General features: G+C 41.3%; 3 protein-coding genes across 6 annotated transcripts; 1 reads left to right on the forward strand and 2 right to left on the reverse strand.

Annotated features, from left to right (window-relative positions):
* The first annotated feature begins 1103 nt into the window (after positions 1-1103).
* LOC134541781 (general transcription factor 3C polypeptide 5) lies at positions 1104-12899 on the forward strand. Of its 4 annotated transcripts, none has more exons than XM_063385448.1 (8): positions 1104-1359; positions 2259-2475; positions 3773-3945; positions 4786-4989; positions 6228-6438; positions 7322-7533; positions 8800-8980; positions 12402-12899. In XM_063385448.1, the coding sequence occupies exons 1-8, from the start codon at positions 1243-1245 to the stop codon at positions 12440-12442; spliced, it is 1356 nt and encodes a 451-aa protein (XP_063241518.1). In that variant the 5' UTR covers positions 1104-1242; the 3' UTR covers positions 12443-12899. The 4 variants fall into 4 exon arrangements, with proteins under 4 accessions (XP_063241518.1, XP_063241517.1, XP_063241516.1 ...); XM_063385447.1 differs by having other exon boundaries at positions 1127-1359; positions 7322-7557; XM_063385449.1 differs by lacking the exon at positions 1104-1359 and adding an exon at positions 1383-1590 and having other exon boundaries at positions 7322-7557.
* A 406-nt stretch (positions 12900-13305) lies between these two features.
* LOC134541782 (uncharacterized) lies at positions 13306-20331 on the reverse strand. Its single transcript, XM_063385450.1, has 5 exons — positions 19896-20331; positions 18999-19197; positions 18435-18472; positions 17909-17985; positions 13306-15670 (listed from the first exon to the last, which is right to left on the reverse strand). The coding sequence occupies exons 1-5, from the start codon at positions 19942-19944 to the stop codon at positions 15500-15502; spliced, it is 534 nt and encodes a 177-aa protein (XP_063241520.1). The 5' UTR covers positions 19945-20331; the 3' UTR covers positions 13306-15499.
* Positions 20332-20824: 493 nt separating this feature from the next.
* On the reverse strand, positions 20825-22759 carry LOC134542387 (heat shock protein 70 A1-like). The gene has a single exon (XM_063386582.1). It carries the CDS (start codon positions 22740-22742, stop codon positions 20868-20870), a length of 1875 nt encoding a protein of 624 aa, XP_063242652.1. The 5' UTR covers positions 22743-22759; the 3' UTR covers positions 20825-20867.
* Between the last annotated feature and the right edge of the window lie 2235 nt (positions 22760-24994).

Genomic DNA, 24994 nt, shown 5'->3' on the forward strand with positions numbered 1-24994 from the left:
CTAGAAGCTTTCCCTCCTTCCTCTTCCTTGATCAAAGCCCAGCAAGAGGACCAGCCCCTCTCTGCACGATGGATTGCCGACTACAGGAGCTGTTCAAGTGACGACGGAGGACGTCCATCCCCCCTCAAGCCACCACAGCACTGGACGCTGTTGCCGGGACACGTCAAAACGTTGAATACTACAATATCAGTATTCTAGCCACATATGGAAAGAAAAAAATCCGATTAAAAGTTTGTGTAAAATTAGTGCAAATATTACTCTTAATAAGAGAATGTCGACTTAAATTTGTGTTGTGCTTTAATAGTTGTTAGCCGAGACCGTTCTCAGTGAGGGATATTTCTGATTTGGTTGTAGCTGTCCTACTGTATATTTGATACTAACTTCAACTTGATCCTGTGGTTCTCTAGAGATCCTGAGGAATATAGCATAGCCGAGGCTGTTTTCAGAGATGGTTATCGTCAGTAAGTTATGGCAGGGAAAAACGGTTTTCCATTTTTATATATTTTTTTCTTTTTCCTTGAATTCAGGTACATCTTTTCGGGTAATGGGTACAGACGCTCGTTGGTACAGACACAGTGATTTGGGGATGTGTTCCCGAATTCGAGTACATCTGGCTTAACTACTATGGAGGAAAGAACTTTCAGAAAAAAATGTTATGGCAATTTAATAACACCAAATTTAAAGCTAATTCAATTAGACATCATCACTTTTCACTTAGTATATAATTTGTTTGATTTACAGGAACATTACAAAATGATGAGAATGTGTTGTGAACATAAAAAATTGTGATTGTTATAGTCTTCTAGCATGCAATTGTTTAAAAATATTTTTGTTTACGAAAGCATTTAAAATAGTTTTAAAAACACTTATCTCATTCAAAAACTAGTTCTATAGATACTATAGATATCTTTAGATGTAGCATCTATCCCATAGAAAAGCGCATTTTGCATTTTGGCAGCATTCCATTTGACGCATGACTTTGTAACAGGAAACCACCATCAGTTTTTCCATAGAATGAATTTAACCTAGTTTACTTCGGTAAACATCGGAATTATTCGAGTTATCGTTAATGCTTTCATATCTTGGCGATTGGGTATTAGTACTTTATTTACTTTTAGATGTTATCTTTGGGATACATTTTTTTTGTAAACTTCATATTTATTTTGTTTAAAATTTCAACACGAAACTACTTGTTTGATATTTGATAATTTGTGATTTTTGTATATTATTTAATTTCTCGATATGTCGGAAAACGAGCACAATTTCGACAGGCAGTTTGTCTGTGTAGAATATCCAGGGGTTGTACACAATGACGACCTAATGTTGAAAACTTTAGGAGGCATAACAAATATTTCCAGGGTTTGTTAACGTTATTTAATTGGTTGTATTAAGATTGAAAAAATATTGGCTATACTAGAAACCAGCAATTCATATAAATATAATTGTTTTACAAAATACTGATTAGTCGATTTTATAAAGTCTGTTAGTAAATTCCTTATACATAACCAACAATGTTAATAGTGGGAAGGGCATCAAATGCGAAGCAAGTTCAGAGCAAAAAATAAAAGAATAAAACCAAGAAAAGCTCTGGTAATAATCGGACGTCGCGGCTTTTTAGAACGAAAAGAAAAAAAAATCAGAAATTCACTACACACATCCCTAAATTTACTCCCAAGGATTGGTTTTGTAATTCTTACTAGTTTGTGAAAAAAATTAAACTTTTATATTAATCAGAAAAACTTACATACTTTATATTTTATGTAAGAGAAGTATGTTGTATCGCTTGAACAGTGAAAATTTGTTTATTTAGTAAGACTTGTACACATTGTTAGTACCCTACATTCATAATAATTATCACAACTGATAGAGGATTCGTACTGTGATAAGATAACCTTTTCAATACCTTACAGGTACATAGTTACACATTAGCATGAATGCTCCAAAGACAGCTATGTACGCTAATAGGAGGTTGTGTTTATACTGAGAGTTCTTAATAACTAACTTGTCTGACTAATCAGAACAAGCACAGTGGAACCGTTATCAGGTACCTTATCTCTTGCTGCCCGAGGAAATGGATCCAACAAAAAAAAAATGTGTTTCCTTTCTGTTTGTCTTTCTGCGACAAGTTACCAGCCTGGGAGTGGGCTATTTGTGTACAGTTTTTGCTTTTAATCAGTTGGCTAGCATTTTATGGTTTTTTGTTTTTACGTAATGTAACTTTTTATTGCTGTAACAAAATCCAATATTTGTCAGCACAGACGTACTCCAAGAAAAATCGACGGCTGGAGCTTCGTTTCCGCCCGGACGATGCGTACTGCAAGCCCACGTGTGGACTGCTGCACCACGTGTCTGCAGTTCTCCTGAAGGTCAAAGTGCGCAAGAAGCAGTCCCAGGACCCCTCATCGTCAGAAGTTCCCCAGTACGACTGTACAGCCATTGTCGTCGGTCAAGTTTCAAATGTGTATCGTTTCACAAGTACGTTGGAATTGCATACATTCATTTGCATTGATTAGTGTCAACCTAGTAGGTTGTCATGCTCCAAATAGAAAATTTCCTTAAATTTTTTTTTTTTTTGGCTATTTTTAAAATTTGATCATTTGTAAGAATCAGGGCACTATCCTTTTGTTTTATTTGTAGGCAAGTAGAACATGGGAAAAACACATATAAAGATAGATGTTTATTTCATTTTTAGATTTGTAATTATCTAAATACAATTTCTTCCTGACAGTTACCAGTGAGAAACTATTAATTATATTACAATTGTACTTACTTAGAATACCTGGAGAATCTATAATTTGTTGTTTATCATCCATTAAGAAATAATCCTCCTTAATTCAGTATTAATTGTTTACTAAACTGTTTTATAACATATGCTTTATTAAATTTTTGTGAGCATTTTTAATGAAGAATCAAGAATAAAGAGCCAATTTACTCTTTACGAATTTTAGCCATAATTACCTAGCCCTACATCTTTATTAATTGAGGCAATATTATATATATGGTGAACACTCGTTCAAACTGTAGAAAATTATGTTGTTATGTTTGGACATGATTAGTGTTGGTTGTATATTTACTTAAAAATTACCCTTTGACAAAAAAAAATTGAAAACTTTTACTAAAAAATTCTCAGATGGGTTTACCTGGTATTATTGGACGCCCTGTGTAGTCGTCTAGTTGCAGTCCGTGCATCAGCACTGAGCTGGGCACTTAGGTATTACTGGAGGTGGGCAGTTGCTGCCGTGGCCTTGAAAAGGGAGAAGGAAAACGTGACACCCAGGGGTGCAACAATTAAAGTTCCAAAGGAGGGGGCAATATAACTTTTTATAAAGAATCATCGATCCCCCGTATTGAAGCGGGGGGTCCGGGGGTCCTCCCCCGGGAAAAATTGTATTTCAAGGTGGAAAATGGTGCTATTTAAGCAGTTTTATTATCTAAAAATTGATTACAGAGCACTTTCTTTGCCCCCGTTTGCCCCCACTTCAAGATTTCAGAGGGGGGGGGGGGGGGGGGGGGGCAAAATACCCTTGCCCCCCCCCCCCCCCTGTTGTTGCGCCCCTGATTGACACCCATCCACTGTGATACGTGTCGAGTGATTTTTATTATTTATTTACAACACTAGTGACATGTATAAAATGTTAATGAAGCTTTAAACAAAATAGTTAAACATTAATTGCTTACAACAAACACAACCATGCTTTTACTGTACAAGCTTTTACCAGCTCCAAAATGTTTTTAAAATGCAGGCATCTTTAGTCGGTGGTTTGTTGTGCAGACCTGTGCGACTTCCAGTACCTGCCCATGCGGCGAGACGAGACGAGCGACGGCCGTAACGTGTGCATCTACAAGGAGCTGGTGCCACACGGACTCCCCACGTCTGATTGGCTCTACGCCGACGCCCCACAGTTCTTGACCCCAGCCGCGTTCTCCCGCATGGACAACATGCAGGTACGATTGAGGCTCGCTCGCAGTTTGTGTGTTCACCTCCGTTTCTCACTCTCGCTTGTTCACATCCTCGATTGGGAGCGCACAACTGGTTTGCCAGCAACAACTATTCAAGTAATCTCTTTCAGATGTAAACTCCATTATGACAAAGAGACAGGCCCATCAATTACAATAGTGATGGCTTAGGGCAGGAGTGTCATACTGGCGGCCCGTTAAAAAGTGGTTTTGCCCCGCCCACCCCACTCATATCAAAATGTTAAAAAAATATTAACTTTTTGCACAATCATACTGGCTTGAGATACCTAAAAAGAAATCACTCCAGTTTCATATTTGAAATACTTAATTCTTATAAACTTGGTTTTGGCTTGATAAATTACTAAGCCTACTGGCTGCCCCTCTAACGCAAACCACAACCAGAACACATTCGACAGTCCTGACTTTAGTGACTGGAGAAAGTCCAGAAAAGAGGGTGAACCAGGCCAGATTGAGGATAAATGAGGTGGAAAGTGGAAGGGCAGTCCAGCTCGGTAGCTGAAAGCCATTCGTGAAAATGATAATGACTTGATAAGGTTATAAACATGATAGCAATAGCAGAGGACAATTTTTTTTTTAAACAGGCTTGGGTACATTTAGTGTTTTTTTTTTGTGTGTGCTTAAAATTTATGATAGACTTATTATTAGAAAAAAAATTGCCAACATGCATAGTACTTGGGTTATTGAAAGGTACTGTCCATTTTTTTTTTTTTTTTTTTTTACTGTTTTGTGTTCTAAGTTCATCTCCCATCAACACTCTTCATGGAGTCTTCTCTGCAAAGGTGTTTGAAGCAAGTATGTTCTGTGCAGTCGTACCTGTACCGCAAGGAAGCTGCAGACGACTTCGACACCACTCCGCAAAACATCATTGGCTGCACGCGGAGGAAGCGTTCGGGACATGCCATGTTCGTGACCTTCGATGTCGACGAGGTGCCGAGTGGACCTCGGGAGATTGCACTTCAGTTGCTCAGCCTGAAATTCCTCAATGAAAAATTTCTCGATAAAATAAAGGAGGTTTGTTTGTAATGTTGTAGTATTGAAGAATTTTTTTATTAACTGGATGTTTTTAAGTTCCAAAGAGAACCAGCCAGCAGTTGTAATCTGTGCAAGATAATGATAACTATTGATCACTAACTATTGTAAGCAGAGAAATATATCAGAATGTTCCCTTTATTTCACAGTTTCCAGTCGCCTTTCACTTATTGTTTGCTGATTGGTTGGGCCAGTTGTAATTAATTCACCATATTTGTATGAGTTTTGCACACTCTTTTTTTTTTTATTGTGTTTGGTACTACATTCTGTAAGTGTGCAGTGTTCACAAGATTCTCAAATTAAATTTAACTGGTTTATTACTTCCTTTTTTTTTTTAAGTTAATTGAAATTATACTTTCTCTTAACGTACTTTACCTTCATGAAACCAGTTCTTATCCAGAGAGTCCTAAGTTGTACCTATTCTGTCCCTAAGAGAGAGCGATTGCTCTTTAAAGGAAGCACTGGAAAACCTCTTACTATGCCGGTGGGTCAGCACTTCACTGGTGATGATGATACCACGTAGTCATAATCCACAGTAATTTTACTGTAGGTCAAGAAACACATTGACAACTTTATCTCATTTTTTAAAAGTTTTCCTTGTTATAATTAGCATGAAATGTAGAGAAAATTGGACAAGAACATAATCACTCAACTGACGTTTTTTAGACCAGCTCCATGGGTGGTGAGAGACAGTGGTATTGTTTATAAATTTCCTTCAAGGACTCAAGTTTGCTCTAGACGCATGTCAGTTTTAATTATGTAGATTTGGAAGCTTGTATACTAGTGGTTATAGTTGTGTTAAATTATATTAACATATTTTTACTATATTATTCCTCACAGATTACATATTCTGTCACAGTTTTTGTAATTTATGTTACCGCTGCCTCACAAAGAGGTGAGGCATAATGTTACGTAGCTCGCAGCAGGACCCACAGCAGAACTTATGCCCTAATGTTACATTTCTAATAGTCTGTGACTCATTGGTCCAGCAGCTGTTGTTTCTGTGTTAGACTTGTTTATGCCTTTTTATAGGACATCACATAGGGTCCTAGAACCAAACTCCCCAAATTTTGAATCAAAACGCACAGTTAGTCCGGATCTTCCGTATTTTCTTGACCGAGGCCCGGCACTATCTGCAGGTGTCTTGAACGTGAAATATCCCGTTGTGAAAAAAGCTGGGGTGGTTGGCCGATGGTTGGACGCGTGACTGTATCCTGCAGATATTCGACCAGCGGCCGGTGTGGTCCAAGAACGCCCTGATGCACCTGACGAGGTTCAACAAGGACCAGATCAAGTACCTGCTCCCTGCCGTGGCGTACTACTTCGTGACCGGGCCGTGGCGGGTGATGTGGGTCAGGTTCGGCTACGACCCTCGGGCCGACGTGTCCGCGAGGATCTACCAGACGCTGGACTACAGGCTGCGCGTCAGGGGTGGGTTCTTCGCCTTCCGACTGCGGACAGTCGTGGTCACAACCGGGTGAAGTCTCAGTTCAATACTATTCACCCAAAAACTTTAAATTAACAAAAATATAAACCAATGTGGTAGAAGAGGACAATTGAAGTAAATTTGTAGGTATTTTTCAACTGTGGAAATTCAGAAAATAGATTTAGTGATTGACCACAATGCAATTAGTAGGACAAAAACTTTAATTCTTAACATTTTCCCGAATTTTTACAAACAATTGATAACAATAATAACATGTTGTATTTTTCTTGTGGCAAAATTTGTTACAAAAATAAAAGCCTATGTAGTGGATGGAACATCTGTAGAAATTAAAAAGGGGCTTAGGCTTTCGCAATTGTCTGAGGTTTCTTGGCTTGTGGGGCCGCTTCGAAGGTGCACTGATGTTTGGTCGATCGACATTGCATTCGCGAACTCCAGGGTAGTTACGGGGACTACTACCCTGAAGATGGTGACTGCAGCATCGACTGAGAAATCTGTGAATCCTTCGCCTTCGACGCAGCAAGAACCCACAGGCCAAGAAACCTCATCCGTCCAAATTGTTCTCTACAAATAAAAAGACTTCGAAATGCAGTAACTCAACACGGCTGGTGCTGCTGGGCTTGAAATCGAGGTTTTGGAATAAAAATTAAAAATTTATTATCAGACTATTATGTAGAAATTAAAAAAAATGATTGTGTTTAGTGAAATACGTAGATCCAAAACAAAAATATTTGTGTTTTTAGGAAATCCATTACTTGTTTTGAACTGTGTTTTGACAGAAAATATGTTTGTTCGTACACTTGTATTGTAATGTGGTAAGCCAGTAGTGCAGGAGAGTTGTTTTTCATGAACTGCCGACTGTTGTTGCAGGTGGTTTGAAGACCAAGGTCAAGGCCAAGCGCAACTACTGTGACTACGTGTTGCCTTACAAGGCCGCACCTGTGTCCCAGACCAAGCAGGTCATGATTGGTGGCAGCAAAGATTCTTCGTCCCAGAAAGTCGACGAGGAACATCACTTTTCTGACAGGAACTACATCTTCAGGGCGGGGATGGTGCCACCCTCGCGTCAGATGTTCTACCAGGTGCAGTTCACTCATCACAGTGGGGTGTGTTTTGTAGGTTCGAGTCTCAATAGTGTGTATAGAAATAGTTTAGACGACTGGGTTTGCATTGTCGAGATCTGAATGACTCAATTGAATAACACACTAGTAGAGACAAAATTATACAGTGAATTTTGATGAAACCGAAATAATATCGAAAAGCATGTCAAAACACCTGAAATACAAGTTAATACACCATGCAAGTTTTATCATATAATTAAGTACCATTTAACCAAAACTTAATTCATATAATAAAAAAGGGAATCTTTTTAATTTTTGACATTCAAAGAATGTTATTTCCTCACAAAAAATGGTACCAAAGTGCATGGTTTAGAAAAACTAATTTAATTTGTTTTGTTGTGCATCTTTTATTGGATCAATTTTAAACCATAAATGCTAGCTAATTTATTTTTAAGGTTCTGAATGTATGTTTTAGACCAATTTATTAAATATATTTTGCTATAAAAATGCAGCATATTAATGCTACCCTTAGTTTGGTGGAGTAAAGATTACAAAACAGCTTTTATAAAAATAAAAATAACATTGTAATCTTCTGTTTTAAAAAATTGGACTAAAAATAAAACCATAAAAGCTTGTCTCTACCCATTGGCCATTGTATATTACAGAATCACAAGTAAAATAATAAATAATGTTTGCTGTATGAAATATTGATTAGCTTTTTTATATATATTTTAACATTATGCAAAGCTACATGAAATATCAGGGAGCAAGAAAGATCAGAATCATTTTTCTTGCTGATCGGGATTGTCTTACTACAGTTAGAGTAGCTCACTGTCTTTGGAGGTCACTTTCCTGTGGTCACGTCAGTGCAGAGATATTTTTTCCAAGATGAAGTTAAAATGCTTGCTTGTGGGTTTTCTATTTGTTGTGCCGATACTTACACAGGGGAGCATGCTCCGTCCTTCCCTAGACACTTAACTGACAGGTTGTGATTCTGACTTAAGAAGTGGGCATAAAATAGTATATAGTATGTTATGGATAAGAATGTGTACTTTACTTAAGTCCATACTGTAGGTATGCGACAGTCCCTTCCTTGAACTTCTGAAGCTGTGCTTATTTACGTAAATGTCACAAGTTCTGATTTGGTCCAGAAACTCTGTGATGACGTATTAGTGTGTTATGCAATTTGTCAACTACAACTGGCAGTTATTGTAACATGAGGTTTGGCAATGTGCAGTGTGTATCTGCCCTGTGGTTCGCCTCACACATGAGCTTGTGCTGTTGCAGTACTGTGACGTGGACGTGCCAGAGATCCAGGCGATGCTGCGGAAGCTGCCGGAACCCCCGCCAGGCGCCGAGTGCCACGAGAAGCTGGGCTGGATGCCGCCCGGCTTCGACGAGCAGTGCCGGGAGATCGTCAACAACCTGGTCACCGAAGCTCTGCAGGAGGCGGAGGACAACGAAGGAGGTAGCGAGCGTGACCTGGCCCGTTTCCTGCCGTCGTCTGCCCCTGCCTCACGTCCCAGCGAGTTCCCCAAGTCCTGCACATTTGCGCCCCTGTTTTCCATTATTGTTAATGATTGAACTCGCAGCTCTCCTGCTGTGTCAAATATATTTTTGTACGTGTATGTTTGCCTTCCGAGTGCAAGATGTTGGTTGCAACTCTACATTGGGAGTGCAGCTTGCTAGGCCAACGATAAAGCACTAACTATTAACATCTTGAAAAAACACACTGATATGGAAAATCTTTTTTTCATGGAAAAATGGATTACCTACTAGAGACTGCAATTATGTATATATAATTTGAATCTAAAAAGTGTGAGAAAATAAATGCTCATTGATTAATGTCTGCATACATGGTTTTTATCTGTCATCATTTGTTTTTTTTTACAAACACAGCACCATCACCAAAGATAGCAGTAGCTTTAAAATTAACTTAAGTATATGGTTCCTTCTCTTCACCTTCTATCAATAAAATCTTCAAAACATTAACATTTTGCTCTTAGCATAGTGTACATAATATACACTTTATTTTACACACCAGAAGTGCATGCTGTTAAGACTAAGTTATGCCATTTTTTAGGATTCTTTTTGCTGTGTAGTGCATTTCTTTGTACTGCTGGTCCTAGAGATAAGTTGTGTCACAATCCTGACACTTTCTAAGGGTGTGACGACTGTAGGCCCTGGTTCACCTGTAGCTTGTGAGAGAGAGTGTTGGGTAGGCAGTCTTCTCTTGTGCTGCCCCACTACAGGGCAGCTGGGTGGCAGGTGGCGTGGCTTCTGTGGCAGGGTCGTACCGCCAGGTACCGTGGTGCTCTCTTCCTTGACTAGCCAGAGCCAGGCTCCAAGGACATCCCACTGCTTCTCTCCCCCTAATTGAGGTAGGGCATAAGGCCGGGCAGGGTACGAGAAGGGAGAAGGGTTAGATAGGTAGCTGATGCGATGTACTGTTGTGGCGTTCCAGACTAACCACCCTCACTTTGTCATGACTGCTTTTGTGGCTGGCCAATTTAGCGGAAGTTCTCACAATCCCGCCTAAGCACTTGGGGCGCGACATATATGGGCAGCTGATCCACAGTGGGCTGTCTCCCGGCAGACAAATTTTCCAGGGTGCTCTAGCCGCTATGAAACCATTTCAGTGTTGTGCTGGTAGGAAAAGAGACAAGGCATGAGGGATGAACAAGTACCTGTCCCTTCCCTCTGGGTCGGCAGACCGCCGGCGAAGAGCCTTGGTGGAAGACAGTGTACAGTGTACTGTGTGTGTGTGTGAGAGAGAGAGATAATTCCTATCAGACATAAAAGGCGAAAGTACACTGCGGGGGTTTATTGCAATTCACAATCACACACGTGCCTCCTGGTTTGCCTTGGAGGCTTGCCCCATCTCACGACCGGCGGCGGCGAGGGCTCAGGGGGCTCGTGGTCCTCACTCGATCATGAACTCCCATACGGTCCTGGTCGGAGGGCTTCAGCGGTGGTCGACGTGCTTCGAGCAGTCGAGCAGGCAACTGAGGGGTGGCTGGGTGTGCGGAGGGTTGCCGGCATTCAGGCACCAGCAGGGTTTCTGTACACATTGAGTGGGAGTGGACTTGACCTATCTGGCAGCGGCGCTGCAGGTCAGGTAACCAGGCCTAAAAACGGTCTGTAAACTGCACGGCGAGGTTTCCCCTTTAGCCTTGTAGTCGGTGAGGAGATTCAGGAAATTCCGAGGTCTCCTCTGCCTGTCGTGAGGTTTCCACACACCGATTAGGAAGGTGATTGTCGTTTGAGGTGTCGGAACTGTTGCCGGTTCTAGTACCCGAGACATGACCCATCAAGTCTGCGGAAAGGGTGTGTGATGCGATTATATAGCCTCTCCACATCAAGTGGCAACCCTCTGCCTCCACGTTGGCACCACTGTTGGGGGAGGATTGTGGTGGCTATGTTGGGATGGGTCCCTCAACCGCTGGTCATAGCACCTCCCTAACTGAAGAGGGCACTGCCGGGTCCAACTCTGCCTCAGTTGCATCCTCAATTGCATGTATGAGACCGGAAATGGTGAAAGGGCTGAATCTGCGGGCAACAGCAGATGCGATAGAAACCTTTCCGGGGGGTTCGACGGCAGAGCCTCAGTGCATCGGTCCCAAAGGGCCCCGTAGTGAATGGATCAGGCCCTATGGTAAAGGAATTGACTGGGTATGGTGGTTATGGTGTCGGGCGACAGGGCCTAAAAACGGGCTGTAAACTGCACAGCGAGGTTTCCCCTGTAGCCTTGTAGTCGGTGGAGGTACTGAGGCAACCCCCAGGTGCCTCCAGCCCGGGCACTGTAGTTGCCATTTTCTAGCTGGGGTTGACGGCGGTCGTCGCCCGACGAGTGCAGTCGCATCCGGGCCTTAACCGGCTGTAAACCCATCGGGCCGAGGTACGGCGGGTCGGAGGGTTTTCCGAGGCGACGAGGACACCTCGTGGCTGCACTCTGAAGCGTGATGGTCTGGTAAAGCTACCGGTGAACAGTCTGCCGACGAGACCAAAAGTTGGTCATAGTACGGGGAGAATCCACCATGTTTGAATGGTGCCCCGCTGAGGTTTCCTCTAAGGCCCATGATTCTCGTTGGGAAGGACTCGTATTTGGGAGTGGTGCCCCGAGTGCTTTAGGGGCAGGTATCAGGGTTCCCTAGCCCTATGACGTACTGACGTGATGAGCGACGAGAACTGCTCCGGTTACCAGCCTGGACAGCTGGAAGAGGTTGGGTAGGCCTCCACCGGACCGCGGGTTCGCTGGGTGATTGAGGAGTCCCAGTGTGAGGCGGGAGACTGGGGTAGGCGCCAGAAGTGATGACTCCAGAGGGCTTAGGGAGCATCCAACTTGCTGGTGAGCTGAGTGGAGTAGGGGGCCGGAGGTGGTGCATAAGCTGGGATGGGTAGCCTCAGTCTCTTTGCATAGCCAAAAGCTCTAACGCTCTTCCTGGTTGTGTATGCGGCGTATCCGCATCCATGCCCATGGGGCCCCAGGGCGGTAGGGCCACTAGGCTAAGAGCGCTGGGTTAAGAAAGAAAAGGGGGGAAACCCCTAGTAGTGACGTTGTACACACTGAGTGTGTTGCTGCAAGAGAACTGATATGAGAGCACAGGCATGCAACAGCTGTACCAAGTGATGCGCACATTACATCATTCTATTGATGTTTTAAAATAATAATGTAGGTATGTGCATACAAATTTGCTTAAATGTGCAAAATACCTGGGGGAAAATTATCACTTTCAGCCTCACCAATTCGTATGTCATAAAATGGTTTGTGTTAAAGACAACCAAAAAGACTTCTTTTAGATTAAGATCTGAAATTGGGGCATTTTTTTTTTTAAAAGATTTGATCCCCTGACTGTGAAAAGTGAAATTGTGTGTTTCTTTGTTGGTAGGTGTGGCAGCCCCACACCAAGCGATGGACTGCAGCGAATAGCTGCCACTGTGAAGTCACTGACTCGGGAAGCTTTGAACTGCAGTATAGTTAATTCATCTCTGAACTATGGTGCCATTATCAAAAAAATTGTTTTTATTTCAAAATTCTGATTAATATGTATATGTACATCCTGTATCAATGCAACTGAATACCCAATACTACATGAAAGTGAAGAAAGAAAGAAAGAAAGAAAGAAAGAAAAAAAACACATGTTTATGATGTCTGGTGCATTTACTCGTTGACAATGTTTGAAGAGCTGTGATATATACATAATTAATTAATTTCCACGTGTTTTTTTGTATAAGATGTGAACAGTCCTACTTTAGGTAAGCTTGGAAAAAAACTTTTCTGACATTTTATTGGAAATGTTTTCAGTAGTGTTTGTTTATTAACAATCTTGAATAACTCGAACTTTTTCAATCACTTTACAATAAAGAATTACCAATAATATTGGAAATTAACCTTTTCATTTGACTTATTTAAAAGTAATTATTTACATTCTTTGTGTTTGAAAACCAAATATTCATATTACAATTACTTTTAAAAAAATATTTCAGGTTTTAACAATAACAATTTGTTCATAGCTTTCTAGATTAAAGCCACAAAAAAAATTCATATGTTCATTTTACTTTAAAAATTAGTTGGACTTATATATTTTATTATCGAACCTCGAATGCACGTAACTTAGCTGCATCACAGGGCACGACAGTCACTAATAGTCAGAAAATGATCACATGGTCAAGTGTAACGGTAGTAAGAATCCCGTTATTGCGAGCACGGTAATAGCGAGAACACTGCTATAACGAGGTCTTTTTGAGGAATTTACGGCGTGATTGTGTGAAGCTCGCTTTTGTTATGTGTCTGCCTTATCTCCAACCCTCTCACTCGCCGCTAAACATCCGGCCGTTGACATGTCACATTCTTCAGCCTTGCAGTCGCCACCCAAGTGGGTGGCTTTAAAAATAGAATCCCGTTCTTTCTTTCTTTCCCAGTCTTAAAGTAGCCAGTGGTATTGCAGTTAAACCTAAAAAGTTTCAGTTCTGCAGTAATATAAATTCTCATTATTTGTACAACCCAAAAACATGTTAATAATGTGACTTTGGCAGCTAATTATGTATAATTATGCAAAAAGTATGCGCTGTATATATTTTTCATTTCATGAAAGTTAAACAATTGATAAAGTTTACAAGTTTATCTGTAATTACTGTAAATATAAAATCTTGACCTGAAATGGGAGGCACCCTCTTAATAATATTTGTAACATAGCATTGATTTTGGTTATTCGTGGCCAAGATTTGATTGACAAGGAAGGCTAGGTCTGTAGTCATTTTACATAATATTAATGCTTCTTTTTCCCTGGTGTCATGGTAAACACATTATCAATCACACAGCAGACTGTTACACAGCAGTGATCACTCAAGACATAATATACACAAGTCTCGTCTTCGCTCGTTTGGTTTTCAAAAAGAAAACATACTGATTTAATGATAATAATTTAATTGACTAGTTTTTTTATGTTGAATTACATGAAACATCTTCATATTTCTGACATAAATGTTTCTGAAAATATGTTTGTAAATGACACATTTTCATTTTTTAAAATATTACTATTGCTAATAATTCTTACATGCCTGCCAACAGTATAAATACATAGAGGGCAGGCACAAACACAACATGAATGTACAGGAAAATACAAGAGGTAGACACTGCATACACTAAAACATGTAATCACTAAACACATTGTGGGTACCACCAACATTCAGCAACCACCCCTAGGCAGGCTAAACTGTCTAGTCAGTATGAATTACTATAGACTACAATATCACATGGGTTGAACAAAATGTACACACATTAAACATTTACAGACATTTTTACTCAGGTACATTTTGCAATATAGTACAATTATTTTTATTTACAATATACATAAGAACATAAACACATATGGGCTGGTACATACTATACACCCTTGATTGGCTACGACATTTGTCACCTAAAAACACAAAAGTGATTAATTTGAAGATCATTGAATATTCTGAATTGGCTCGTAATTCAATTTTTGTTTTGTTGTATGTGTTTTCCTATTAAGCTATTACACCAAAAATTTTTATATAAATATTTTGTAGTAATCCAGTCCTTTAAAAAGACTTGAAAACAGAAAGCACTTCACGGATATGTACATTTTAATGACTTGAGTACTTAGTGTCAAATAACTTAGTTGTGGTGTGACCAGCAGCACCACACTTGTAGCCAGTTTAGAGACTCCTGTGGCAAACGAGCGGCATCCCTGATGGATAGGCAACCAGCGCCGGTGCCACCGGCAGAATGCCCAGGAGTTATGCACCCAGCCACACCAATATCTGCAATGATTGGTTGTGACTCACTGTGGCACAACTGTCCGCGGGCCAGCTGTATAAATAGGTTCGCGGTAGCAGAAGACGACACAAGTCCCAGACTCCAAGTCGCTGCAGAAAGAAGTGAGACAAGAAAACCCGAACGAGAGAGAGACAGAACCAGACTTCACAAAGCGCAGTTTACACGGAAGCGAAAGACGCATCGGGAGATTTACGCAGACGTTAGCACGGATCAGTCAGACACCCAGGAACGAGAGACGTTAAGAACATTATGTGGTGACGTAAGACGTAATACCAGAGTATGGTGACCGTCGGCGGGCTGCTTACTATCGCTTTCTGACTGGGGAATACATCGGCACAAGACTTGAGCGGCGCTAGAAAACACCCTGTGACGTCAGAAAGTGTAAAGAGGCGCCACAAGCATAACTTTGCCTCGGAAGACAAGTTTCGCAGAAACGCCAGGAGATGGAAGATCCGAGCCCTGTGACGAGTCAAAAGCAGTCGCAACAAAGCAGACGTCGCTGGTGAGCAGGCCCGAAACAGCACGTGTCAGGGGAGAGGCAGCACCAGCTCGTTCCGAAGAGGGACGCCGGCAAACGAGTGGATTGCAGCTGTCCAGGTCTAGAGGTGCAACAGGTTCTGGGGGACAACTCGGGGCCCCGGCCCAGGAGGGTACGAGCTGGTTTGAAGAGGACGACTAGGCGGTCTAGCCGGTGGCGGACGGCTTCTGCAGCAGCTCCCTCCACTCCGGGGGTGCCAGCTCGTCGATGCGCCGGTCCAGGAACTGCACCCTGCTGTCCATCTCCGCGACCGCCCGCTCAATGTTGGCCTCCCGCCGCGACCGTAGCCCTGGCACGGCGGCCTCCAGACGCTGGATCTGCACGCGTCCCGGCATTCTCGCAGTCGGGGGCCAGCCCAGTGCACTTCCCTACCAACACCCTCCCAGCCTGCCCCTGCCCACTGACATGGTCGGCCATCCCTCGAAAAGCAAAAGCAGAAGTATCAGCGTTGGACCTCCTCCAACTATCACACAAGGCTGTCGAGGGAAACTGAAGGCCCCTGCCCGTTGCTTCACGTACAACTTTACAAACTTCTCAATGTTGCATAAAAATTCTCAAGACTAAAACGATACCGCGGCTGCAACTGTAAGCGTGACCTGCGCGCATCGCATGACTTGTGGAGGTTTCCAGTGAATTATGTTAGCAACACACTTGTAATTTTCAACTTTCTATCGGTGTAAACTCGCACATTAAAAAACTTAAAACCCAAACGGGCCCTGGGGATTTTTTTCCTCCCCCCACCCCCCCCCTCCCCTTTCTTCGGCCCTTCTCACTAACATGCAGCATTATTGGAAACATTTTTACATATATGTACACATTATGTTCCATGGGTCGGGAATTTTTTTTTTATTGAGTCAAGTCAGATTTATATTTATTTGGGTACTTTTTTGCTTAGTTTAATTCCTGCCTCCTGCTACTGATAATATTTTAAATGAGGATGTGTTATGTTATTGATGTTTTCTTCAGTTTCATAATGAATTTATACTCATGTTTCTTCTATTATGCATAGTCATTTAAGGTATTTTTTTTGCGCTTAAATATTAAATATTATTTTTGGTTGGTTTTTATATAAAGTCAAATGTAGTCTATTTTGCTTGGTCAGTTAAAGTTAATGTGTATTAATTACGTTTGAAAATTTTCAAGCATCTTCTGGTTAGTAAGGCTGTAACATTCTCGTAGGTTTAAAAATAAAGTAAGACACAAGCGATACAGACACGACACACTGTCGCCGGCAAGTTATTTTTCATGCCTCAACTTTGTGCGTTGTTGGGAAAACCCAACATGTAGGACATAACTGTGCAGCAATGGGCAAGAATTTTTCGCTGGGCACTATCTCATCAGCCAATCAGGACGAGCCATGCTGTGGTGTGATGTTACTTTCTAAATTTTAAAGGAACACATGTTAAAAATACACTTTCCTTATATGGTCATGTACCTGGTTCTGTACTGTAATTGGTCGGTTGATTCACGGGGGTTACTTCCCTGTTTTCACCTTTTTGAGGGAAGACAATTTTGTTGTTCAACTAGTTGTTGCTCGATTGTTGCCGCGTGCTGTTTGCATTGTCTGCAGCTCACAAAAATGAATTGATATTTATGAATAGATAGTTTCACGTCTGTTGCCGGAGTCAGGCCGAGTTTTAAACTTTTTTATTTTGGTTTGGACTATCTAACTAGAAATTTCGACCTGAGGCGTCAGCATCGGCCCAAGGTGACTGTCCTCACCCTCTCAGGACATATCCACGGGATATGGTATCTTATTTCAAAGCTTAAGGGACATAATTTTTTTTGTAATTGAGAATGAACTGAATACGTGCAGAAAATCACCTGGACATATGTTGATTTGGAAAAATCATAATAAAACAAAATACTGTGCAAAGAAATTCATTTATTTAAAAATTTCTAACAGAAATAACTACTCTCTTGAAAGAATAATGCATCCAGCATCCTCAACGTTGGCAAAAAGATGAACTTAAAAACATAACTTCAAAGTCATTGTATAGATATATCATAAACTCAGCTGTGATTTAAGGTGTCTTGTTACTATTCATTATTTCCAATGAGAAAAAAATACTATGGTGTTTTTCATACAATCAATTGAAAACCATTGTAGACATTGTGATTAATTTTTTTTTGCACATGAAAAACAATTTTTTTATTATTATTAATTTGTCATTGCAGTGATACTAAATTTTATATTAATTAAAAATACACCCAACAACAACTATGCTTGATTTCAGTCAACTGGTAAACAACTACTTGAAAATAAAATCATAACATATTGGACTATATTTGTCTATGCTTTAAAAATTATTTTTTTATTTTAAAATACTCAAATATTTAAATTATGTTATTTATTTCATTACCTATAAACACTTTTCATCTTTGTGATCATAAACATTAACAATTTTACACTTACAACATTAAAACCTGAAGCCCAACAGTCTGCGAAGACTATGGCTTAGGTGATTATAAATAATTATTTTTAATAAGTAATTAAATGTAAACAAGTAAATAACAACAGCTTACTTTATAAGCATTTACAAAATATAGCTCACCCGTTGCAGCAAGTTCTGCATTTTAAATTCAACAGCTTCTTTGTAAACTTTAGGAAGAGGTCGGCCAGATGCCAATGCTGCAAACAAGCATTTCATCTGATCAATTTTGCAAAGAAATTGGATACACTGAAATCAATAAAAGCTGGAAAGTAAATAGCAAAAATTTAAACATAAATTAATATTTTCTGTTGCACAAATAGTAAATAATTTAGTGCTAAGATAAATGATTACTGTAATAATCTGAGAGCACCGAGAATTTACCGGTAATATGCAGTGTACACGTAAGTAAGTAAAAAAAACTTAGCCTTTTTTACCCTAAAGCTGTTTTTAAAATATCTGGGCATTGTACAGAAATTTTATTGGTTTGAATCTACAGTTTTTTTCCTTCCACTAACAGAGCTACTTTTTAAAATCTAAACTGCAAGAGAAATCATAAGTGAAAATTAAGCATGGAAGACATGCACTATGAAATATAAAACTAACTACGAGTATTTTTAATGAGTCATTACTGTTATTAGATACTAACCGTGCTGATGTACTTTGGTGATCTCCATTAGGAAAGGCCTGAAACACAAGAGACAAAGCAATGAAGTAAGAAGTGATCAGGAATCAAACATAGGGCCTAACAAATAGTTTATTTCAAGTCATTCCATCAACAGATGTTTATTTAATACAAAAAAAATGCTTTAATTAACTAAATTTTTATAATGCATTTAACAAGTCATTAGATATCGATCAAGATGCAATTCATCTATCAATTTTGTTATGAAATTATGAGATTACATAGGAGAAGAAATAGAGTATTCTCAATGGCTCACTTTTATTAAAACTGTTTAATGATTAGAGCTGTACATATTATGGTAGATTTTAAATGACTGAATACCTACTAGAATTTAAGAATTTTTTTGATACTATTTTTTTAGATCTCACTAAGACACGAGGTCTAAATATACTAAACTTTCACACACGCTACACAATAACATTAAAATAAATATTATTTATGTATATGAAACTGGATAAATTAACAGTTTTTATGATTTTAAACTAATACATTCTTCAAGTACACACTGTGTTACTTTTACCAACTTACTCATCCTCAGTGTTACCGGCTAGAAGATACGAGAGTGGGACAAAAGTTCTGTCCTTCAAGCGCAGCTTGATGAGGTTCGTACTGTCTGCCGGGAGACCCAGCCACCTGCGAACCTCCGCCCGGAGATCCTCAAAGCTCATGTCCTTCTTCAGCTGGATGGACACCGGCCCTGTGACTGGGGCAGCTTCTTTCGACAGGTCTGGAACAAAATGTACGCTACATAAAGTACCGTTAAATCAGGGTTAGTTAACTACATTAAAAATACTATACAATAATAAGAATGATAGTTACTTGACATCTAATTTTTAAATTACAAAGTACTAATGAAATTTTTTAATTATTTTACAGTATTTAAAATGTAGCCAACCTAACCAAACTGTCCACACCTTCTACAGTTAATTTAAAATTAAATGTAGCTAAACTAACATAACTAACCATTCACACTATTTTTAAGAATTTATACTGTAAAATGTTGTAAACAGTTGGTTCTGTAAGGTTACATAAATGAAAAATTCTATCAAATGTGTGTGGATGGTTGTTTACGTAAGGTTAGCTACATTTAAAATACCGTAAAATGATATGAAAAAAGGGGTTAGGTCAAATCAGCTATATTAATTATAACTGTTGCTAACCTAACATAACCAATTGTTAATATGATTTATCAGTATTTTGAATGAAGTTAACCTATCCCATTTTGATAATTGCATTGTTTTTATAATGTAGCAAAGCTAAAATTAACACAAATGTTAAAATTTTAACTATCATGAAACCATCTTAGAAGTATTAGAATAATGTCGGAAAATATAAAAAATGAATTTTGGACTTTAAGGTACAATTTCTATAATCCAGAATTACTGTAGTATACATCGTAAAAATCAAATCATTAATATTACTTACCTACAAGATCTTCTCTCTTCAGCAATACCCAAGATAATACATCATTCATCTTTCTTCTATCTACGGGAGATAAAGAATTTTATATATTTGCTTAATTTTTATAGTCGGTTAATTAACTAATATTATACTTCTTTGTAATCAGCTCTGCACTTCTCAGATGACATGTAAACAATAATAAATACTATGACCATTAAATGTTGCCATAGAAACATATTTCGATAGAAAGCTTTATAACTATTTTTTCCAGAGACAAACGATGACGTAGTTCCGCTTTAATTTTTCTCCGCACATTTTAGATGACGTTAATATAACGACCAGAATTTACACTTTATAAAAAAAATTGCTTTCATTTTCTATGCAATTGTGGGTGTATATTATACACACCCACACATTCTATATATTTTTCAAATGGCAAATGAGTAGCCTGGAACAAGGAGTATGCCTGGAAAGTAAAATTCAGCTTTACTCAGTGGGAGAAACAAGTGAGAGTCTACCATAGAGAAGTTCTAGGTTCTATTTCCGGTGTAGTAGAACCGGGATTTTTCGTAAGTGAGAAACGTGACAGACGCTAACAAAACATTTAACTAAATTATTTGAACTGTAACCGATAATTCCACTTACAACAATTTAAGACATTATAAATATATAATTTAAAATTAGGTTACACTTTAGCTTAAAAAAACTTTCAAAATATTTTTATATTAAAAGTGTACAAAAATTAAGACCTCTTTAAATTAAAAAGGACAAATCAATTAAGTGAGAAAGGAGTTATAAAAGATAAATACAATATAGAAAAAGGTATGTTTATTAAAACATAAACATAATATACATTTACAAAATGTACAATAAATAACATTCAACCAGTCACATTCATATCCACTATGCTGCTATCTACAAGGAATGTTAAGTCCAGACTGAGCTATAGTGGCAATCGCACGAATTCTTTGGTAAACAACGTGGTATGGATAAGTCCTAGTCCACCTCCTCGACGGTGGGGCCCTGGGGCTGGCCGGTGGGGCCCTGAGGCTGCTGGTGCAGCTTGCTCATGTACCCAGAGCACTCCTGCTGCACCTCGCGCAGCTTGTGCCGCACCTCCTCCGTGTCCGCCAGAGTGTTGTTGTCCAGCCACTGCACCGCCCCCTCGCACACCTGCTCCACCCGCCTCCTGTCCGCCTCGCCCAGCCGCTCCGCCGCCTGCTTCACCTGCCACACGTAACCCTCCAGCTCGTTGCGCGCGGCCACTCGCTCCCTCTGCTTGTCGTCGTCCGCCTTGAAGCGCTCCGCCTCGCTCACCATGCGCTCGATCTCCTCCTTCGACAGCCGCCCCTTGTCGTTGCGGATCGTGATGTTGCGCGAGTTGCCGCTGCCGCACTCCTTGGCGGTCACGTTCAGGATGCCGTTGGCGTCCATGTCGTAGGTGACCTCGATCTGCGGCACGCCGCGCGGCGCCGGCGGGATGCCCGTCAGGTCGAAGCGGCCCAGCAGGTTGTTGTCCCGGGTCATGGCTCGCTCGCCCTCGAACACCTGCACGGTGACGGCGGGCTGGTTGTCCGAGTACGTGGTGAAGGTCTGCGTCTGCTTGCACGGGATGCGAGTGTTGCGCTCCACGATCTTGGTCATGACGCCGCCCGCCGTCTCGATGCCCAGCGACAGCGGCGCCACGTCCACCAGCAGCACGTCCTGGATGGCCGAGCTGCTGTCGCCGGAGATGATGGCCGCCTGCACCGCCGCGCCGTACGCCACCGCCTCGTCGGGGTTGATGGACAGGTTCAGCTGCTTGCCGCAGAAGAAGTTCTGCAGCAGGCTCTGTATCTTGGGCACGCGCGTCGAGCCGCCCACCAGCACCACGTCGTGGATGTCGCCCTTGCTCATCTTCGCGTCGTTCAGCGCCTTCTCCACCGGCTGCAGCGTGCTGCGGAACAGGTCCGCGCACAGCTCCTCGAAGCGCGCGCGGCTCACCTTGGTGTAGAAGTCGACGCCGTCCAGCAGCGCGTCGATCTCGATGGACGCCTCCGTGCTGGACGACAGCGTGCGCTTGGCTCGCTCGGCCGCCGTGCGAAGGCGCCTCAGCGCGCGCGGGTTCGAGCGCACGTCCTTGCGGAACTTGCGCTTGAACTCGTCGGCCAGGTGCGACGTCAGCCGGTTGTCGAAGTCCTCGCCGCCCAGGTGCGTGTCGCCCGCTGTCGCCTTCACCTCGAACAGCGAGCCCTCGTCGATGGTGAGGATGGACACGTCGAAGGTGCCGCCGCCCAGGTCGAAGATCAGCACGTTCCTCTCGCCCTTGAGGTTCTTGTCGAGGCCGTAGGCGAGGGCCGCGGCCGTCGGCTCGTTGATGATCCTCAGCACGTTCAGGCCGGCGATGGCTCCCGCGTCCTTGGTGGCCTGGCGCTGCGAGTCGTTGAAGTAGGCGGGCACGGTGATGACGGCGTCCCGCACGGCGCAGCCCAGATACGCCTCCGCCGTCTCCTTCATCTTGGTCAGCACCATCGAGCTGATCTCCTCCGGCGCGAACGTCTTGCGCTCGCCCTTGAACTCCACCTGGATCTTGGGCTTGCCGCAGTCGCTCACCACCTTGAAGGGCCAGTGCTTCATGTCGGCCTGGATCTTAGGGTCGTCGAAGCGCCGGCCGATGAGCCGCTTGGCGTCGAACACGGTGTTGCTGGGGTTCATGGCCACCTGGTTCTTGGCGGGGTCGCCGATCAGCCTCTCGGTGTCGGTGAAGGCCACGTAGCTGGGCGTGGTGCGGTTGCCCTGGTCGTTGGCGATGATCTCCACCTTGCCGTGCTGCCACACGCCCACGCAGGAGTACGTGGTGCCCAGGTCGATGCCGATTGCTGGTGCCTTCATCTTGTAATTTCTTACTCAACTGGTACTGTCAATATCCGCAAGAAAAATCTTCGCTCAGCTGAATCGTTCGCGTAACGCTCTCTCGCTTTCTAAGCGCTCTGATCACTTGTGTGTTCACAACTGAAGCACAGTTGCGCTCAACACCAATATATATCCACGACTTGGCTCTCTTCATCGTGTGAGAATAGTCTAGAAAAGTGGAGTTAGGTGCTTTTCGTCCCGTCCTCGTTCCAGCGTTCTGATTGGCTCGCGGTATTTTTCCTCGCTCTCTCGTTCTCCTCTTTGACCGGTCGTTCGTAATATTTTTTTTTTTTTTTTTTTTTCCTAGCCTAAGTTAATTCTAAGTGTGTAGGGGAGGGTCCAGGTTAGGGGAGGACCTAAGTGTGTCTCAGGCCGAAGCCTATACACTCTACCATGCGGGTTTTTAACCATGCAGGACAAGGGCGCGTGCATCATGTGCTTATTGGGGTTTATTGGCCAGCCATGGCTGCAATTGGCGCCATGACTGACGCCCCATTGGTCGCCTAGCTTAAAAGCTAGCTAAGTGTGACCCAGGTAAAACCTGCATAGACACAGGGAAAACCCTGGGCCGGTTCATGCGGGGATCAATTAACATGCATTAAGCAAGCAGGTTATCACTAATTTCATCAAAGTACTTACTCGAAGGAATACATTTAAATTTCCTGCATTGTATTAGATATTTATCCAAACATTAACACACACAATCTCTCAGTATAATTTAAAAGTGTAAAATGATATGAACATGTAGTGTGTGTGTTATGATATAAATTGAGACCGGAAAGATTCGTGGATTAATGTCGCGGTAGGCGAGAATAAAACAGTCTTACCTTTGTCCTACTTATGTGATTGGCCCACAGTCTGTGCGAATGACTTTGAGCTAATGAGAAACACTCTGCAGTAAAAGTATCGAATCACAAGCAACTCGGGCTATAAATGTTTCGAGTTAGCGACCAATGAGCGAGAAACTTTTTCACAAGTTTGCACATGACTGTGGAGTCTATCCTACAAGTGAAACCGCGAATTATATCCAGTGCCTAGTTATAAACCAGGGCCCGCGACTATGTCCCTCACCGGCCCTTTCCATTATATTTTTTTTCTTGTCTGTCTAGATTAATAATAAATTATGGCCATTTATGTGAAAGGCAAAAATGAAATTTGTATTAGCATGTATTTCGAGGCGCTGGTCAGTATCTTTCGATTTCGTACTAAGAAACCTTTAAGTATTTTACTGTATCATAAATATAATGACGCGATTTCATCAACATTTGATCGTAAGAATTCATTTAAAAAAAAATTGGTTGTCTGTAAAGTCGGTTTACGGACGATAGTTTAACGTGACAACGTCATAACAAAACATTGATGAAATGATTGATCCAGAAAAGGAAATATCATATTCGGGCTGAGACTGAGCCGTAATAGGTTTTTGCAACCAAACCAGTTAGGCATTAAAAATATTATATTCTTTGAGGAAGCAATATTTTTAAATTTTGTTATCTTTTGTATGATAAAATGTACCTCTGCATACTTTTATGAATAAAATTGAATCTTTTTTATTGAATTATCACTATTTTGTACAGATAGCGACGTTGACCGCAAGACCACGAGGCCATACTTGAAGAATTATAGTTTGAGATGTTATATACATATTTATATAAATTTTGTTCACGGTAGGGGAATAATATTATTTCGTTTTTATAACACGATTTTATAACAAATACGCATCCCAAATACACCAAACTTATTTATAATGTGTTACAATATTTTCTAAAACATTGTGCAAAAGATCCCGGGTGTAATTTGAATTATTATATGTAACTGTAAAACACCATTATTGGTTCAAAACATATTTGAATATTCAACATTACTTTTAAATAACCGTACCAATTGTGCTGAAAATCGGTGGACGATCGTTAAATTACATAATATTAATAATTCAAACGACGAAAATATGATTGAAAAGTCAAATCGATGGTTGTTCCAATCGAGTGGAAGAGAGATGCCACGCATGCGTACAATTAGCAGCCGACCTCCGTAGCGTAGTCGGATGCACACCGGCTTACGGTGCAAGGGGTCCTGGGTTCGAGCCCCGGGTAAGGCATGGGTGTAAAATCTATATTCTATTATTTGATAACGACTGGAAATTGAGATTCACGCTGCATATAATGACCCTTTGGCTATGGGCGAAAGCTGTAGGCCACTTAACTATATATATATATAAAAAAAAGTACAAT

This window comes from Bacillus rossius, assembly GCF_032445375.1.
Source record: "Bacillus rossius redtenbacheri isolate Brsri chromosome 4 unlocalized genomic scaffold, Brsri_v3 Brsri_v3_scf4_2, whole genome shotgun sequence".
Lineage (NCBI taxonomy): Eukaryota > Metazoa > Arthropoda > Insecta > Phasmatodea > Bacillidae > Bacillus > Bacillus rossius.

Excerpts from the sequence above, each read along its gene's own strand:
- LOC134541781 (XM_063385446.1), top strand. The coding sequence starts at position 1,243 with ATGTCGGAAAACGAGCACAATTTCGACAGGCAGTTTGTCTGTGTAGAA. Across the intron at positions 1,360-2,258 it reads GCATAACAAATATTTCCAGG|ACGTACTCCAAGAAAAATCG; the intron begins GTTTGTTAACGT and ends TTGTCAGCACAG. Across the intron at positions 4,990-6,227 it reads TTCTCGATAAAATAAAGGAG|ATATTCGACCAGCGGCCGGT; the intron begins GTTTGTTTGTAA and ends TGTATCCTGCAG.
- LOC134541782 (XM_063385450.1), bottom strand. The coding sequence starts at position 19,944 with ATGAATGATGTATTATCTTGGGTATTGCTGAAGAGAGAAGATCTTGTA. Across the intron at positions 19,198-19,895 it reads GAAGAGAGAAGATCTTGTAG|ACCTGTCGAAAGAAGCTGCC; the intron begins GTAAGTAATATT and ends ATTTTGTTCCAG. Across the intron at positions 18,473-18,998 it reads GCCGGTAACACTGAGGATGA|GCCTTTCCTAATGGAGATCA; the intron begins GTAAGTTGGTAA and ends CTTGTGTTTCAG.
- LOC134542387 (XM_063386582.1), bottom strand. The coding sequence starts at position 22,742 with ATGAAGGCACCAGCAATCGGCATCGACCTGGGCACCACGTACTCCTGC.